A 17,412-nucleotide genomic window follows, 5' to 3' on the forward strand; every position below is an offset into this window, starting at 1 on the left:
AAAAGAAGGACCTCACTTTACTGCCACCTCAAGATGGCTGGGCTGCTTCTTCCTCTCCTCACTCATTCTTGTGTGTCGGGACACGGACTGCTAGACACAGTGAGACCCGTTCTTTCTCTTTCTGGTTGTCAAGTATAAGCATCATCGCTCCTATGTCTAGCTCCTGAGGTCCCGGAGTGCTCTTCTTCTCTCCACAAATGAAGGAAGCACCACCGCCTTCTTCACTCCAAGAAAGCTCTCATGTATATGATCCATGTAGATGATCGAGTATACGTATACCTTACTCCTGGTATACGAATCATCTCCGAGAATAGTCCCTACTGTGTCGTGCGGACTCACAGATTTAGATCACTCATACACTGTGTGTATATATATACATACATATAGATTCATACACCTAAGTATATATATATATAGATAGATACGTATGCAGAGGGAGGGGTCAAAGACAGGGAGACAAGCCTGCAGAGCTTCTTTGCACTGTGTATAATCTGACATTGCTTATTGTGAGATGCATATACAATTACACACGTGTAGTGAGCTAGAGGCATGTAGATGTGCACCTACACATCTGCTGGAAATCTATCGAAGTAACCTATCGGTGTATGCTTTCCCGTCTTCATAAGGCAGTATGGCCAAGAGTACTGCGAAGAGCAGCAGTAGCTCTTTTCAAGACTTGGTTCATTTTATGAACTTTAAGAAATCCAATGAGAACAGGAAGAAAGAAAGGCACAACAATCGGGAGGTAAATCGCCACCTTAAACTCAAACTTGAAGTGAGATTGACCTGTCACACTCTCATCGTGGAGGGCCTGAAGGACAAAGAAAAACAGAGACAGATATGTACATTAAACATAGATGAATAGACTAAAGACAGGTAGATAGATAGACAGACGCATAGGTAGATCGATGGACTATCGCAGCTTTCAAAGATACATCGTCATCATAAAAAGAGAGAGACAGCCCAGAAAAGACAGAACAGGTTTCTCTTCTTACCGGCAGTGCGAGAAAGACACCGAATCGGAAAGATCAAGAGGAGAAACACAGAAAGGAGGTGACGAGAAGAGAGCGAAAAGGAGGAAAATGCGAATCACCGGACAAGATCAGAAACGGCGAATGTCTCCTGTAGAAAAACACATCTTGTTTCGCCGAGGCTGTCTATCAGCAATTCTTCTTCTTAGCATGACGGTTTGCCTTTTATTCATTTCCCTTGATAGACGACTGTACATGCACTGTGGCTGGGTCATTGAGAACAGAGAGCAAAGGACGTTTATTCTTCTCGTGCAGTTTGTGCTTACTTCTAAGGAATCCCGATAAGCCGCTCTAGCAAGGCCTAGACTCAGTGCCAGATACTGTGCCGACGAGAGCGACGGAGATTCAAGGAGTGAACGAGGCTTCTCCGTATTTCTCTCTTCCTTCATATCTCTTTTATCACCATGGGAAGAAGAAGACAGGTGAGGGACATCTCCCCTTGTAAGGAAAAGAGAATGAAGAACGTCCTGAGGCATCTGACTACATAGACGACGTTGAAGAGCTTCGACACTGCAATCTACGAGAGTTAAAGCTCTCTGTGAAAACATAGAAGTAAAAAAAGCAGGCGTACAAAGAAAAAAAAAGAAGAGGAAGAAGAAACATATAGACAGCAAGCCAAAACCAGCGATAGATAGGGCCTATGTAGAAGTGGATTCAGGTGTACATACACTCCAGCGTCGCACGCAAAACTCCTGTGGACGACAGAAAAGAATGATAGGTGGGCCTTTCTCTTCCCTACTGATTCGTCCGCATGCATGGACAAGGGATGCCCCCTGCCCCGTTAAAAAAGTAACACGCGCTTTCCAAGGAAGGTCAGGGGGTATATACACCTAACGAAATTGCCTAGATACATATGATGTGTGTTCACAGGGGCCGGAGGAGAATAGAAACTAGCAGTAAAGAAAAGTCGGGAAAAATCTACCTGTCTGTCTTCTTCTACACTCAACAGAAGAAGATCATATACGTGTATATATGTATTGATGCACGTAGAAGTGAGTACCTACTGACGCATCTACACCGAGAAGCAAGGGGCGCCTCGGATGGAGTGAGAGAATACGAAGGTAACTCTGTCCCGAGATGTGTATAGGGAGAGCAGACATGAAAGAAAAGAAAGATACGACTGTAGCTATCGAGAAAACGCGCCTACCTCAAGAGCTTCGCCAACATGTGGCGGAACTGCAAGTTCTGTTTGATTTTCGAGAATTCTCTGAAGACTCCGGATGTTAGTGACAGCTAGCTGGACAAGGTGTACATACACCGAAAGGGCAAGACGCCATAATTCCCACAACCCCACACCCGTAGGGGAATGTTCTGCAACAACGACAACTGCCTTTTCTTCTGTTTCCTCTTCTCCTCCTATATAATCCTTCTCATCTCGTATCCTTCTCCAGATCATCACGACGCTATTTGTAGCAGTCTCTTCCTCTTCTGCTTCTTTGTTCTGTTGCTTCTTATTCGTCTTCTCTACATTCAGAGGGACTGAAGACGACTGCAGTAGAACTTTCTTTCGAGCTTCATTACGTATAATTGTCGAAGAGAAGTCCTCATGTGGTGTCTCTTGACTTTCGTTCTCTGAGATAACCTCTTCTTCGTCATTCTTATCTTTCACGATTCTCCTAGAATGAAAGTAATCGACCAGGGTACTTGGAAGAGAGAAGAACGACCTCACTTGAGCTATCAATACACCGCAGACATCTCTCATTTCTCTAGGTGGGATTTCAACAACAGACGAAGATCCCGATGAAGATAAAGAAGAAGGAGGGATCACTATAAGACTGCCCCACCCTGATATAGCTATCCCTGTAATGTTTCTCTTAGCAGTCTGTTTCTTTCTCTCATCGTCGGGCTTCTTTTCTTCTTCGTCTTCTGTATCATCTGAAGAAAAATCCCTCTCACCACTGTCTACAGGATGATCTACCTCTTCTTTCTCTTCTTCTCTTTTCTTTCCTTCTCCTCTTCCTTTGAAGATAATCGAGACAGGAGATCGATAGATAGCAAAGTTAATTTCAGGTGAAGGAGCATTAGTCAGCTCTGTCAGAATCTGCTCCGGCTCCCATGTACTTGCCACTGCATGCAGCTTATGTTGAGAGGCAAGATCTAGCACCCATGAAGATGAAGAAGAAGAGAATGAGGAGAACTCGTTGCTACGTGAAGGAGGGCGTTTCAGAAGAGACTTGATACCGCTTAGCGAAATCACCTGGGAAAGAGATTAAGAAGAAACAAAGAGAAGAAGAAGAACAAGTCATCCACTGACTTCTCATGCGGTTTATCTATCTATCTATCTATACATATGTATGGATTGCAGTACAGCCAGAGAGAGAGAGAGAAATATATGGTGTGAATGTCGGCCCTCCCCCTCGCATCTCTGTCCGGAAGGGAGAAAAAAGAAGGGAAGAGTCGACTTTTCTTGAAGAGAGAAGAGTGCGATGAGAGGATTCTCGGAGAATTTTAAAGCTTCTCCTGTCTTTTCTGCTCTCACTTATTCCCTTCTCTCTGACCCTATTCATGAGGAACACGAAGAAAAGACAGCCCGACGAGCAGCGCTTGAATAGGTAGACCTAGCACGAGAGGTGTCAAATGGAAGAAAAAGAGGAAGACCTCCTTTAACATGCAGAACACTTTCCTTAATACTCCACGGACGTCTTCGCCCCAAGAAAGATGCAAACGACGTTGGCACCAGAAGGAGACATATCTATCTACCTATCTATTTACATGTATATGTAGTTATATTTAGATATGTATATGTAGAGTTGTATACATATATATGTATAATTATATAGTTATACATATATATGTATACAATAGATGTATAGCTATTATCACTGTGTGTGTGTATGTGCACAGGAAGAAAACACGTGGGTACATCCTATGACATGTGAAGTCAACACGTATACATATATAGGCATATACATATACATGTATAGGAAGAGAAACTTTCTATGAAAGAAAGTCGACATTCCCGCCTTCCCTTCCTTCAAGTACTTTCTCTACTCCAGCAAGCATTGGAGAGAAGAAACGAAAACAGCATCAGTCTTTCTCAGGAAAGACAACTGCAGAAATGTTGATCATGTGTAGTCCCTCAGGTGTCTAGACACTCCAAGAGCAAGGACCCCTAGATATATGTCTTTCCAGAGAACTAATGACAGCCTACACGTAGTGTTGTTTTGCAAGTTGAATGACTGAGAGAAAGACAAGAAGGAAGAAGGAAAAGAGATAGAAGAAGAGATTCTATTTTTTCCATTCCCACGTACCTGAGACTGTATCTGAGGGAAGTCATACATGAGAGACAACCCAGAGAAGAAATCCTGGAGATAAGGAGCATACACATCTTCCTCGAAATTCCACGTCAGTCTTTGAAAAGACCCATGTTCGTTTTTCTTTCTCTGAAGGGAAGAAGAAGAAGAAGGAGAGGTATCTCCAGCAAGCCAGAATGTGAGATCATACTGCGAAGAGAAAGGCAAGAAAGAAGAAGTCTGCGAGGGGAGTGAACGAAAGAAAGTATCTTGAAGTAAGCGAAGAAGAGCTTGCCTTGTCATATCGAGAAGAGAAGAAGAGGTATCGCTTAGCACGACAGTGATAGAAGAATCTGCATGCAGGGTGATATGTGGGAGAGTATGAGGAGAGGTAGGAAGGGGAGAAGAAGAAGAGCTCTCTTCATTATTCTCGCTATCTTTGCTGTGTGGGTCTTGTCGAGAAGAATACGAAGAAGAAAAGAAGAAGATTTTGTACGTGAGTTCATCCTTGTCTTCATCCTGAATAGCTAAGGATGAAGGAGAACACGAAGAAGAAGAAGAAGGAGGAGGTAGGAGAACAACCCGAAGAAGAGATAAAGAGACTTGAGGTGTATAGTCGTCTGACGAAGAAGTTGAAGATGAAAAAAGAAGATTAAGATCAGTTACAAATTCCTTGTCTTCTGTCTCTTTCTCCCCCTCTCTTTCTTTTTGGCCGGTCTCTTTGACCTTCTCATCATCCTTGTCTTCTTTATCGTGTTCTTTCTTGTCACCGTCCTTTGCTTTTTCATCTCTTTCTTCCTTCTCTTGACTCCTCGAGATTGTTCTTTCAGAAGCGAAAATCGAGCCATAGAGCTTCGGACGAGAGGGAAGGAAAGATCGGCCTGAGACGCGAAGATCCTTCGCTTTCTTCGCCAAAGTTGCATACACCGCACTTGCAACAGATTCTGCCTGCGGACATAGAGGAATGAGTTGTAACGTATACCCAAGGAGAACCGGCGGGAGAAAGGGCAAAAGAGGTGACGAAGAAGAAGAAGAAGACGAAGGTGTCTGAGAGTTTGAATTGCCTCGATGGCGTTGATTTTGATAGAAAGAGATCTCCCAATGTTTATACGCTTCAAGAGCATCTCGATTTCTCCTGTCCACAGTAGAACTCCGTGTATTCTTCTCTTCACTATTCTCCAACGTTAAGGAATGAATTCTCTCTGCTAAAGGAAAAGAAGAAAGAGAAGGAATAGGAGCACGAGGGACAGAGGTGATATAATACCACACAGACGCACTCAAAAGACCCCAGAAGAGAAAAACCGAGAGAACAAGAAATCGAAGGCGAACCTTCGACTTCTCTAAACTTATCAAGGCCTCCATTTTCTTGTCAAGACTGAAGAAATATCGATCGATTTTGAATCGAAATAGGATGTCTGTTGAACATGTAAAGAGAGTGCAGAGAGAGGGTGACCAAAGCAGATAGGAACAACACTGCCTTACAAACAAAAGAAAACCCCGTTCTGAGGTGTATGTACACCTCACTGCTGTTGGAGGGAAGGTGTGTGTTTACTTTGGAGATGAAAGGTAGGTTAGGTGTACGTACACCTTGTGGACTTGTAAGAAGGAGACGCGTTTTACGGAGATAAATCTTTGTGCTGAGGAGAGGCGAATCTTCTCAGGACAAGGAAGAAAGTTCACATGAACTCGCAAAGGGCGGCAAGGAGTTTGAAGAGAGAGAGATCTTGCATATGCAAAGGAAGGAGTAAGGGCTCCACTCAACTCTTACACCCTTTCTGAGAAGAATGGAAACATGAAACGGGAAAAGCCCGTAGAAGGGCGAAAACGGAAAGGTATGATTAGGATAGTTCACTCTACGTGACAACAGGTGAGGTCGATTGACAAGAGTACCCACAGATGAGGAAGTAAGGATAGAGGGACATCACCTCGCAGTGCTGGAGGTGTATGTACACACGAAATAAGCATTGAAACTTCTTAAGCAAGACTGGCGAATGAGAAAGATACATAGACATATATGTATTTATATGTAGCTCTCTAGAATACAACCCAGGGGAGGAAAGAAGTAGAGAAATCGGGAGGTGATCTGCAGAAGAATTCTACAGACAGGGAAAACAAAACTGCGAATGGGAGAAAAAGGGGAGGGTCCTGAGAGAAGTGTTTCCGCACAACACTCTCGCCGCTCTCGGCGGCAGAAAGCTTTCTGCGGTGTGCGTACACCCCGACAACACTTGGTATCTTTGGTCGCACTATTCACGCTTGCCATGCGTACACATCCTGATTCGACCTTCTTCCCGCCCATGTCCCTTCCATCGTTCTCGCTGAAAAGAGCGTACACTAGGTACGAAACTGCCCTGATAAGAGATGGTAGAGAAGCCGCTTCCTTCCAAGAAAGCACTGTCAACGACGCAAGTGTAGAGGAAGAAAACGTCGTGAGCCATACATCGTGTGCAAGCGAAAAGTCGCCTCCTCAGGAGTTTCGGACTGAGCGGCTAGACCTCGGTGTCATCCTCCCGTGCTTTTAGAAGATGAAGAAAACAAAGAAACCTGAATCCATCCTCAACAACTCCACACCGGAATGGAGTTTGAATAGATGCAAAGAATCAAGACAGAAGGATACACACCCAAGGAGCCCTCTAATGGAGAGTTAAAAAGGGGAGGCTCCACAGTGACAGCGAGAGATGCAAAGAAAGGGAAGGACTTCTCATAAGTGCGCGAAATTCTCAACCTTCAAAGGAGAAAGATTCCTCCTTGGAGTAGAAGCACAAGGCAGAAGGGCATGCATGCACGTAGAGAAGGCAGAGAAGAGAAGAAAGACATGATCAAGAACCACAGAAGACAACTTAGACGACTAAGCAGTTAGGTTCAACTACACAATCTGATAATTGATTTCGTAGTTAAAGGCCTGTCTCCGCTTCACAGTTTTTGTTAACTGCGGTTTCTGTATCAGAGGAAATCGATGAACGAGGAGGCTGGCGCCTCTCTCACGACGCATGTGGCAGTGTCTCGAAGAGATCCTCGTGACACCTAGATTGGGTCCGCTACAAGTATCCGTTTGCTCACTTACGTAGTCGACTCATCAAAAGGAATTGACATTACACGTTGAGGGACCTATCTGCTTTCTGTAGTTCGCGGTCTTTGTCGATCCAAGTGGCTTATGCTTCCCGGACTTTGATGTAGAACCTTGACCGGAGCTCTAAATGTCAATGACCCCTGGTACTATCGTTCGTTGAGTGTTCTCCGGACACTTCTTTTAGCCATCCCATTGGAGGGGGCTTGACTGCCGCGTTTTCCGGCTATATACGGTTTCCTCATTCATTCCCTTCCCCACGCAAATCTCCCGAGATCGTCATCAGTTTCAACTGTCGTCTCAAGCACATGGCGGGGGCGCCGCTTGAAGCTTCTCCAGTGCCCGGAGTGCCACAACAGCTTATTTGCGTTGTCAGCAGCTCTAGCCGCTACAATATATGAGACGACACCTATTTAGAGAACTGGAAACTCGTGTTCAGGGAAGGCCTTCTGAGATATCCTTGACTTTTGCCGGCTCATGCTGCCTTTTGGGACAACTTAGCCACCCTGACCCACGAAGGTAGAAGAACAGGCCGGACTGTGTCTTTCTGCTCCCGTCCTTCTGTCTATCCCGCCACTTTGATGTCACTAGTCAAAAGCCCTTCTATGGTAGCCGTAGTGTCCCCGTCTCAGCATCGCAATCCCGAACTGGCGACACCCTTTTACCTGGTCCGGAAGTGGCTGTCCTTCAAGGGTCTGAGGTTGCACGCCATCGGAAAGTGGCGGAGTGCCTTCTAGGAAACACTGAGGAACTTCCCGTTACCTTCTGAGGAGTCACTAGGCAACTGCCGACATCGACCGCCCAGCCCTCCGTACCGATTTCGTATGTCATGTCTGAAAACCTCGAGCGCGCACGAGCTCATGGAAGTAAATCCGTACCTATCTCCCACACCTGGAAGAATTGCAGGGAGGTACCATGTATACTTTCCCAACGCCTTCCAGGCGTTGTTGACGCTCCTGCTTCTCCCTTTTCTTACTGTTGTCGCTCTTGTTAGCTCTTTCTGAGAGCCGTAGTCTCCCCGATACAATATTCTTTCTCTGCAAACAAATGAAATGGATCTTTAGAGAGCACCTGACATTCAAAGATGACGGGTGGCTGACAGGTTACTGAAGTCTTTTCCAGGAAGGTCTCGGTCTTGAGTTGCTCTTCCTCCTTGCCTAACAATAGCATGCTCTTCCACTCTCAACCGTGGACGTTTCTCCTGTGACAGCTTTGACAGTATTCAGCTATTGGCGTACCACCTCCCTATCTCTCTCGGCATGTCACCTACTGCACACACTACATTTCACTCTCTACAGCTGAAAATCTGGTGGCATCGCAATCAAAGTCGTCGCCTCTAGAATCGGTTCACCCCATTCCGCCCGTACCTAGTTACTGGAGCTATATACAGTGTCTTGAGTTCTCGTGTCTTCGAACCTACGAGGAGACACTCTCCTCTCCGCAGTTTCCACCGCATCGCACAGTAAGAAGATTGGGCTACGCACGGGTGGGAGTGTCATTCTCCTGTCCGGACCGAGTCGATACCTTCTCTCCAGAGATTCAGCTTTTTGGTCCCATCTATCCACAAGTTTGTGAATGGCAGGAGCGGCGTGTAATCTTTTCCACCACTGACAGTATGGAGATGAATAATTTCCGCTTTACGTTCCCTTCAACAAGTGGAGTGAGGCAATCCTTCCCAAGTAAAAGCATTACGTGTGTGCTAACCCCGCCTTTTGCTGGTGCGTATGCAGTGGGTCTCTTCGTTCTATTCAAGAGCGGAAAGCCGGAAGAAACTGAGATAGTCTTTATGGAATTCTTCACTTCTTCCCCACGTGACTTGCTCTCTCTTCACTAACAACACCGTCTATTCTCACGTTGTTTCTTTTCTCTTCAGTCTAGAAAACGTAAGTAAGGGGTCACATGAACATCAGCATCCCGTGAACTCTTTCCACTTCTAAGCGTATCGCCTGGTACACGAACAGAGAAGTCCATGGAAAGAAGAAAGAAGGAAGGAAGATCATCTTCATTCTCATCAGTATCCATTGATAACATCGGAATGAGATAAAAGCAAAACATTTCCCTCCTTCTTCTGCATGTATGACACATGCTCGTATCTTTTCCATACATGAAAAGAAGAAAGATATGGCTTCTCTCTTTGAACTTTCACTCTCTTGTTCTCGTTCTCTAGAGCTAGATATCGATCATATGTTGTAGTATTATGAAGAACATGACGAGAGCGATGTATGCGAATGAGTATGATGATCATATCGTCTGTCTTCTCATATAAGAGGCGGTGAGAAGAGAGAGCTACACATCGCAACGTCTCTCACGAAGAATCACGATGTGCATTTCAGGACAAGGAAAAGACACGGACCCTCCATATCTCTTAAAGATACACACGTATACCCACGCGTACATGTAGACATACATACAGTTTTGCATACTGACCGTCACAGATATCGGAAAGATACACGCAGCAGTGGAAAAGAGTACATAAGGAAATGACGAAGAAGTGAATCCATTCCCCCCAGCTGCTAAGATAAGAATCTCCCTATATACAACGCATAGGCTGGAGGAGAGAATACAAGGAACTATCAGAAGTCTCACTAATAAGAAAACTGTACAAGAGCAACCTTCTTGACTTCATCGTATCCTCTCCTTCTTCTCTCTCCCTCCTTTCTTCTGTTGTATTTCACGACTCCATATATGATCCTTGAACTGACTGTCTCCATGGAGAGCTTCATACGAAAGTGTAGAAACGTCTCTCGTTCTCTTAGTGAAGAAAGCATAAAAGCAAAGGAAGGACTAGAGAAGATCATCAAAAGCTCTCATTCTGTCCTCGGGAGTGGCACCATCTTGACTAGACGTCTTCTTCTCACTACTTCTCATGTTGGGATGGACTTCTGATTCATCATCTTCTCTTTGTTGTTCTTTCTTTGCTTCTTCTTCTCCTCCTCGCGCTTTCCTTTCTTCCTTTCTTCTCACTCCTTCATCACCGTGACGAGATGAACGACGCGAGGATGAAGAGGAATGAAGAGAAGAAGAAGAACTCCTTTCATCTTCTTCATCATCTGAAGCTGATACACCATTTCTTTTGTTCTTCTTTTTCTTCTTTTCTTTCTCCTCTTCTTCTTTCTGCGCCAACTTCTTCTTCTTTCTAACATCTGTCTCACCATCATCATCGTCTTCTTCACTCTCGGAGACAGAGCTCGTGCTACCAGATGAAGAATGTCCTCTCTTCTCCTCATCGTAATACTTGGATTTCTTTTTCTTCTTATCTTTCTTCTGATGAACCTTCTTCTGTTGCTCTCCTTCTTCTTCTTCTTCTTTTCTACCTACCTTTCCTCTCTTCCTATCTTCCTCTCTCAACAAAGATGACTGAGTAGAAGAAGAAGAGGATGGGCTATCACTGTCCTCCCTCCTACATCCCCGCACATCATCATCATCACCGCCGTCATGTATCCCTTTCCTTTCTTCCTTTGTGTGTTTAGCTGGAGAATTCATATCTTTCTTCGCGGTACTATTCCTTTCACCGTAATGGCCATTCTCTAGATTCATCATCTTCATCTCCTCTCTCTCTTCCTTGTCCTCGTTCTTCTTGTTCTTCTTCTTCTTCTCCGTCGCATCTGGACTACTATCATCTCTTCTTTCCCCTGTTGCCCGACTGTCGTTCTTCTTCTTCTTCATCTCTTCAGGTGGACTTCCTAGGCCTTCTAGGAGTAGATCGGCAGCTGACGAAAGAGACGATTGATGAGAACTCGAGAAGTCTTCTTCTTCTTCATCTCTTCTCATTGTCTGCTTCGAAGAGGAGGAAGAAGCAGGTGAAGGTTGGTTTCTCTCTATCTCTGTCTCACAAGGTTTATAAGGAGAATGATGACTCGCTGTACTGGAGAAGATATCATCTAGCGACGATTCCTTTCTCGACTCTTCTTCATTTATGGCTTTTCCTTCTCCTATATTAATCGGTTTCTTTTTTCTTCTCTCCCCTTCTCCCTCTTGTTCTCCTCCTTTCCTTTCTTTTTTCTTATGTCCATAATGTGTCTTGCTCTCATCTTTTCCTCTCCGACTACCTCCTTCCGTCTGACCTCTTCTGCTTCTTCTCTTTCTCTCAATCTCCGATTCTGAAGAAGAGGAAGAAGAAGAAGAGGAAGATGATGAATGGCGCTTCTTATGTCTGCTGTGACGATGGTGAGAAGATTTTCTTCTTCGACTTCTTTGCCGTGTATCAGGACTTGAAGATGATGAGGAATCACTTGAAGATGAAGAAGAAGAAGTGGTGTCATTCATTCTCTTTTTCGTTTTCCTTTTCTTTTCATTCTCAGTTCCTTTCTTCTTACTTTTCGCTTCTCCTCCTTCTACTTGTTTCTCTTCTGACAAGACCATCATCACCTCGCCTTCTCTTCCTTTAGCTTCCTGCTCTTCTTCACCCCCGAGAAGCAGATCTCTCACCCATGCCTCTTGTTCCTCAGGAGTTGCTCCGAGGGCTTTCATCTCTTGTTCTGGATCTCTTTCTTCGTCTTCTCTCTTCCCTTTCCCATCCGTTCCTTCTCTTCTTCTTCTTTTCTCATCGATCGTACTCTCATTCTTAAGACTACGATCAAGACCGTCATCTCCTTCACTCTGTCTACCTTTCCTTCCCCGACTGGGTCGTGTGCTATCTTCACTATGATGACGATGGTGATATGGCGGATGTCTTCTTCGAGTTCTTCTTCCTCTTCTCTCACTCCCATCAGAAGACGAAGAAGAGAATGAAGAAGAGCGAGAGGAAGATATCGACGACGAAGAAGAAGAGAGAGATGATCCTGACTTTGTCGGATGATGTTTTCTTCCTCCCCGATGGTCATGACGTTTGGAAGATCGACGGTCTCTTGGATGTTTACTCCGTCTCCTTCTCGACGATGATGATGAGGAGGAACGACTGATGGAACTGCTTCTACTGCTTCTTCGGCTCGATGACGATAGACGACGATGTCTACCTCTTCTACCCGTTTTAGATGAAGGAGAGAACAGCAACCCGGCTTCCCCTTCTCCTCCCTGGTTTCTCCTCACGCCGTCAAGAGTGAGTGAAGTCAAGGCGTTGCTTTCTCCTCTTCTTTCTTGTTCTTCTTCTATGGCTAAGAGAAGATCTGTGCTTCCACTCGTACTATTCTTATGCTCGTGATGATGCCTCATACCAGGGTGTTCTCTCTTTCTAGTCGTCTTCTCTTTCCTATCATCGCTTCTTCTCTTATTCTTCCTGTCCACACTACTACTACTACGGCGACGTGACATCTCTCCCTCTCGTTCTCTATACTTTCTCGATGATCTCTTTCCATCGCGATAATCCTTATCACCGCCACCCCGCCTTCTTCTCTCATGTTGTTCTTCTTCTTCCTCTGTTGTCTTCTTCCTTCTTCTACGTCTCTTTCCTTCTTCTTCTCCTTCTCCCTCTCCTCCTATCACTCCGGTCCTCCCACCACTATAACGACTAGTCTTCTCCACATCTCTCACACGGTCGTTTGCCTCCTCCTCTTCTTCCTGTCTTCCCTGCTTCTGTTGAGCCGCCGCCGCAGCTGCAGCTGCTTCACGCTGGGCTCTTCTCTTCTGTTGCCAAGTCTGTTTTTCTTTTCGCTTCGCAGCTTTCAGCTTCTCCACCCACTTCAATGTGGTGGGTAGACGTACATCATCGACAACTCGACTGTCATGAGACTGACAATGACTACTCTGAGACTTCACTCCTGTCGAACTTTGATCTCTCTGATGTGGCTGCGGATCACTCGATGAGACACGTCCTTCTTGTGCTTGGACAGTCGTCATATTTTCATGCTCTTGTTGTTCTTGCGCTTGGCGTACCTCACGTTCACGTTGGAGTTCTTCTACACCTCCATTAAGCAACCAGTCAACGGCTGCTTGGGTATCGCTATCATGCATAAGAAGAGCTTTCTTCGCAAATTCTTCTTCGAAGCCTTGAGCTGTTAAAACTGCTAAAGATAAGATATCGACGGTCACTTCAGAAGATGAACCTCCGCTATGAGAAGGAAGAGGAGCAGGAGTGGCTCCTGTACTACCATGGTTACCAGAGCCTCTGCTGTCATGATGATCGGCGTTAGTATCACCACTTCCATCGTCGTCTTTCGTTTTGTTCTTCTTCTCACCCTCTCCTCCTCCTCCTCTTGTTCTCTCATCGGTGTGTTGAGGTAACATTAAGACAGGCGGTCCACCTTCTGCTGAATCTGTCGAGATGAGTGTGGAGGTAGCTTCTCTTTCCCACTTCTCAACCAGACGTTCTGTTGCACTGATCCCTGCGACTACCGATGGAGACACTTTACTGTGGTTCTTCATATTTGAGAACCCGCATGTAAAGTTAGGACTGTCTTCGATTCCTTCTTCTCTTCTACGCTTCTCTTCTTCTTCCTCCGCTGCTGCACGCTCTGCAAGCTCTAATTCCACCTGAGACGAGAGACGACAAAGCACAATATCAACAAGCCGGACGCATTTCCTCTACTATCCTATTCGCACTAGTGAAAAGATCAAACCCTTAGAACGACAGATGTAGAGGCCAACAACCCTATGGAAAGAACAATTAACAAGACACATGGGACAGGAAAGATGTATACACATCCTGTAGAGACAAAGTATGTGTCGATGATATGAGCGAATCGAGATCTCTATCTATCTATCTATTCTTGAGCTATGTGTTTATCTTTGGACTATCCATCTATCTGTCCTGTGCCTCTATCATAGGATACACATCCATAGACAGGTACAGACCACACTTCTGACTCCTGAACCCCTGGTAGCTAGACCGACTGTCATTCTCTCCCTCTCCCTCACTCGCTCTCCTCTACACAGATATCTCCCTAAAAATGTACCTGACACGAACAGCACCCCGTGTACACACAGGTCTTTCCACCATAGCCATGTATTATCAGAGGAATGGATCTTCTCTAGCCTATACGTCCATATACATCGGAAGACTCTTCAGTATACCCTACTCTAAACAAGTACATGAATTTATATACATCCACTCTACAATAAGTGAACGGCACCTGCCCGAGAAGAGGAGACAAACCCGTACTAAGCTTGGGAAAGAGAGCGGTGGGGAATTTTAGAATCTCTTGAAGAAGCTCTTCTACACAACCCCACATACACTTTGGATATTTACAACAAGGATTCTCTAAAGACATGTTTAAGTCTTGGAAGACCCGCACAGATCTCTACACAGATATACAACTGTGTACACGTATATACAGAGAGCATCGATACATATACACGTATGTATGTACGGACCTATGTATACTATGTATACACGTAAGTGTACGAACTCTTGTACATCCATATCTATATGTATGTGCATATTTGTGACTGCGAGCGAGAGAGATATATCAAGACAGAAAGAGATATATTCCGAAGAGGGGACAAGCGAGAGAAAGTTCTCTTTACCTGAGGGAGAAGAAGTTGAGGTGTCATTTCAACCATTGGGCGAAATTCCATCCGGCTGGGTAGAACGCGAGCTATAGCATGAGCGCTAGTTGCGAAGAATTCATATTGCAGGTACTTAAGAGTCTGAAGGGTACTATCGAAGATATCACACTTATACGCATCTAACATTTGTAGCCATTCAAACAAGATATCATCCATTTCCTTGAAATTCGACCGTGCTGTCTCTGCAGCTGTCTCTGCGTAGAACAATTCCTTCTCTGATAGAAGATAATTGGCGCTTGTCTTCCTTGGATAAGACGAAGATGACGAAGTATCAGATCCTCTCTCTCCACGTCGATTCAATAAAGAAGACGTCGATGTTGCTGTTTCCTGACCCAGACGATCACCTCGGGAGTCAGCGCTTCTCTTACTACTCTTTCTTCTGCCTCTACCTCCTCCTCCTCCTCCCCTGTGTTGTTGTTCGTCGTCGTCTTCTTCTTCCTCATCTTCTTCTTCATCTTCATCATCTATTCCTTCTTCTCCATGTCTTCTTCTACTATCTTTATTATACGAGTCAAGATGGCTCTTTTTTCTGTTGCTATGAGGGCCTCCATTATAAGACGCCTGTGAAGATCCTACTGCTCCTGCACCACCAGCACCTCCTAGTGAAGAATCCCCCCCCCCGGCAGAAGAAGAGGAGCTAGCTAGTTTTTCACGGAGACTTTGGACTTTCTTATATGCTAAAAGCCATTCAGCAAGACGTCGATTTCGGACTTGGATATCTTGCTTAAGCTTTTGATTGTGCTGTCTGTGTTTCTTGATCGGATCAACGATGTTGAACTGAAGATCTCTTCGCAGTTTCGCATAGGCTGCATGGGGAGCATCGACACGAGTAACTCGATGAATCGATTCTCTATAAAGACAAGAATCTCTGACAATACATGCGTCACTCTTTTTCGTCAGATGGAGAACACATGCCTCCGATAAACTTGATAAGCCCGTACATAACTGCTCGACTCCTTCTAAGTATCGATGGACTCCTACTTCAATAGCCTCCAACGTCTCATCGAATCGCATGAAATCTCGGACCATACCCTCGAAGACAGGATCTTGAGCTTTGAGAGAACTCTCCAGCAAAGATCCATGTTGAAGACGAGAAAGAAAAAAGACAATATCCGACTTTAGAGTCGCTAGAGAATCCTCCATAGTTTTGAGAGATGAAGGGGGAGGGAGGAAAGAACAAAGACAGAGGAGGACAGGCTTTCGACCTGCTTTACAAGATGAAGGAGACGAACGCTGAAGACCAGAGAGAGGACAAGAAGAAGAAAAGGGGAGAGAGAGAAGGTGTCTATGTGTGAGAAAGAGAGCAATGAAAAGGAAGATAGAAGAGGAGTCAACACACTCCCACAAACAACAGAGAGAGAAAGATGAATGATTCGGAGGGGGAGGAAGGTAAAGAGAAATCAATAGCGGTTCGGACGTACAGAAAAGGGTTGGGTTCTTCTGTCTTGAAGGAAAGAGTCTCTTTTTTCAGCCCTTCTTCCTCTCTTCCCGACGACAGCTTTGATGAGAAAACGCAAGCGTATATACACGCCTGAACACCTATGGTAAAACGACACGCCTTTAGTCGAAGAGAATCGTATTCACATTCACTCGAGGATGACGAGAAAAAAAGATTCTGCGAGCCTGTAGGTATACTCACTCTGACAGAAAGTGCAGACAGTCGGATATACAATTGAATGAAGAGAGAGAGGAAGAACAAGAGGTCAAGGCAAAGGGCTAGACACACTTCATCAGTTGGGAAACGCCGGCAGGGGAGAAAGAATGCAAGAAGGCTAAAAGAAAGGAACGAAGAGGTTGTTTGCTTCCCATGGAAGGAAGGCCACCATCGTTGTGTTGTTTCTAACAGACAAAAATCACTAAAAAGGCCACAGAGCAGTACGACGGGGTGTCATCATCCTTGCTTCCGGTTCTTTCCGAAGACCCAATGAGAATCACGACAGTAGACGCCGTCCTTGTTCATCAGGCAAGTTTGCGAAAAGAGAAACGAACGGAGAAGTCTCCTCCTGAGCTCTCTCTCTTCTCTCCCATTTTCTCTTCTCTTGGAATTGCTGAGCGTACACCAAGGAAAACGCTGTTTGGTTCGGTGGAAGTCTTCATCTTTCTTCTCTTTCTTACAGACAAACTACTAAGAGGAGCAGAGAAGAAAACCTGCTGACTGAATGAGAGATGTGAGAAACGAGGAGAGACCCGAGAAACGGAAAGAAGGGAGGAAAGAAAGACTGCCAGTGGCCTCTACATCATTGACGAATAGGATAGCAAAAGAAAAGAAAAGGACATCCTCTCTTGAAAGAAGAGACCTTGAGTAGATCCAAAAAAAAGATAGTCTTGCGCTTGGTTGATGGGGCATGCTGTTTTTGCTGGGGTGTTGTTGTGTACTGTGTAGTCTCGGGTGTACATACACCCGGGATCTCGACGCGGCCAGTAGCAGCAGTAATGCTTCAAGTAACAAAAGAGTCCTAGAGATACCAAAGATAAGAAAAGAACCAGTAGGTAAATGGATGAGGGAATGTGGGAGTGCCTCTTGTTTACGAAGACTAAGTGACTAAGCCTTCTTATCACGAAGGGAAGAAACCTAGATCGCTGAGAGACAGGATGAAGAATCACTTTGGCTACGGCTCGTGATTGAGTCTTCGCCAAC

General features: G+C 45.1%; 2 protein-coding genes across 2 annotated transcripts; both read right to left on the reverse strand.

Moving 5' to 3' along the window:
• Positions 1-383: 383 nt before the first annotated feature.
• On the reverse strand, positions 384-7,356 carry CSUI_002194 (uba ts-n domain-containing protein). Its single transcript, XM_068062396.1, has 4 exons — positions 4,283-7,356; positions 2,179-3,228; positions 1,298-1,567; positions 384-811 (listed from the first exon to the last, which is right to left on the reverse strand). The coding sequence occupies exons 1-4, from the start codon at positions 5,624-5,626 to the stop codon at positions 620-622; spliced, it is 2,856 nt and encodes a 951-aa protein (XP_067925624.1). The 5' UTR covers positions 5,627-7,356; the 3' UTR covers positions 384-619.
• Positions 7,357-9,158: 1,802 nt separating this feature from the next.
• On the reverse strand, positions 9,159-17,313 carry CSUI_002195 (uba ts-n domain-containing protein). Its single transcript, XM_068062397.1, has 2 exons — positions 14,733-17,313; positions 9,159-13,739 (listed from the first exon to the last, which is right to left on the reverse strand). The coding sequence occupies exons 1-2, from the start codon at positions 15,915-15,917 to the stop codon at positions 10,116-10,118; spliced, it is 4,809 nt and encodes a 1,602-aa protein (XP_067925625.1). The 5' UTR covers positions 15,918-17,313; the 3' UTR covers positions 9,159-10,115.
• Positions 17,314-17,412: the final 99 nt, after the last annotated feature.

This window comes from Cystoisospora suis (genome assembly GCF_002600585.1).
Source record: "Cystoisospora suis strain Wien I chromosome Unknown contig_921, whole genome shotgun sequence".
Taxonomy (NCBI): Eukaryota; Apicomplexa; class Conoidasida; order Eucoccidiorida; family Sarcocystidae; genus Cystoisospora; species Cystoisospora suis.

What these genes read in the sequence shown, in the direction of transcription:
- CSUI_002194 (XM_068062396.1), bottom strand. Translation starts at nt 5,626, where the DNA reads ATGGAGGCCTTGATAAGTTTAGAGAAGTCGAAGGTTCGCCTTCGATTT. An exon ending in TCCCTCAGATACAGTCTCAG is followed by an intron (nt 3,229 to 4,282) that starts GTACGTGGGAAT and finishes TCTCTTTCCCAG; the next exon opens with GTGATTTCGCTAAGCGGTAT. An exon ending in ATGTTGGCGAAGCTCTTGAG is followed by an intron (nt 1,568 to 2,178) that starts GTAGGCGCGTTT and finishes ATGTTTTCACAG; the next exon opens with AGAGCTTTAACTCTCGTAGA.
- CSUI_002195 (XM_068062397.1), bottom strand. Translation starts at nt 15,917, where the DNA reads ATGGAGGATTCTCTAGCGACTCTAAAGTCGGATATTGTCTTTTTTCTT. An exon ending in CTCAACTTCTTCTCCCTCAG is followed by an intron (nt 13,740 to 14,732) that starts GTAAAGAGAACT and finishes CTCTCGTCTCAG; the next exon opens with GTGGAATTAGAGCTTGCAGA.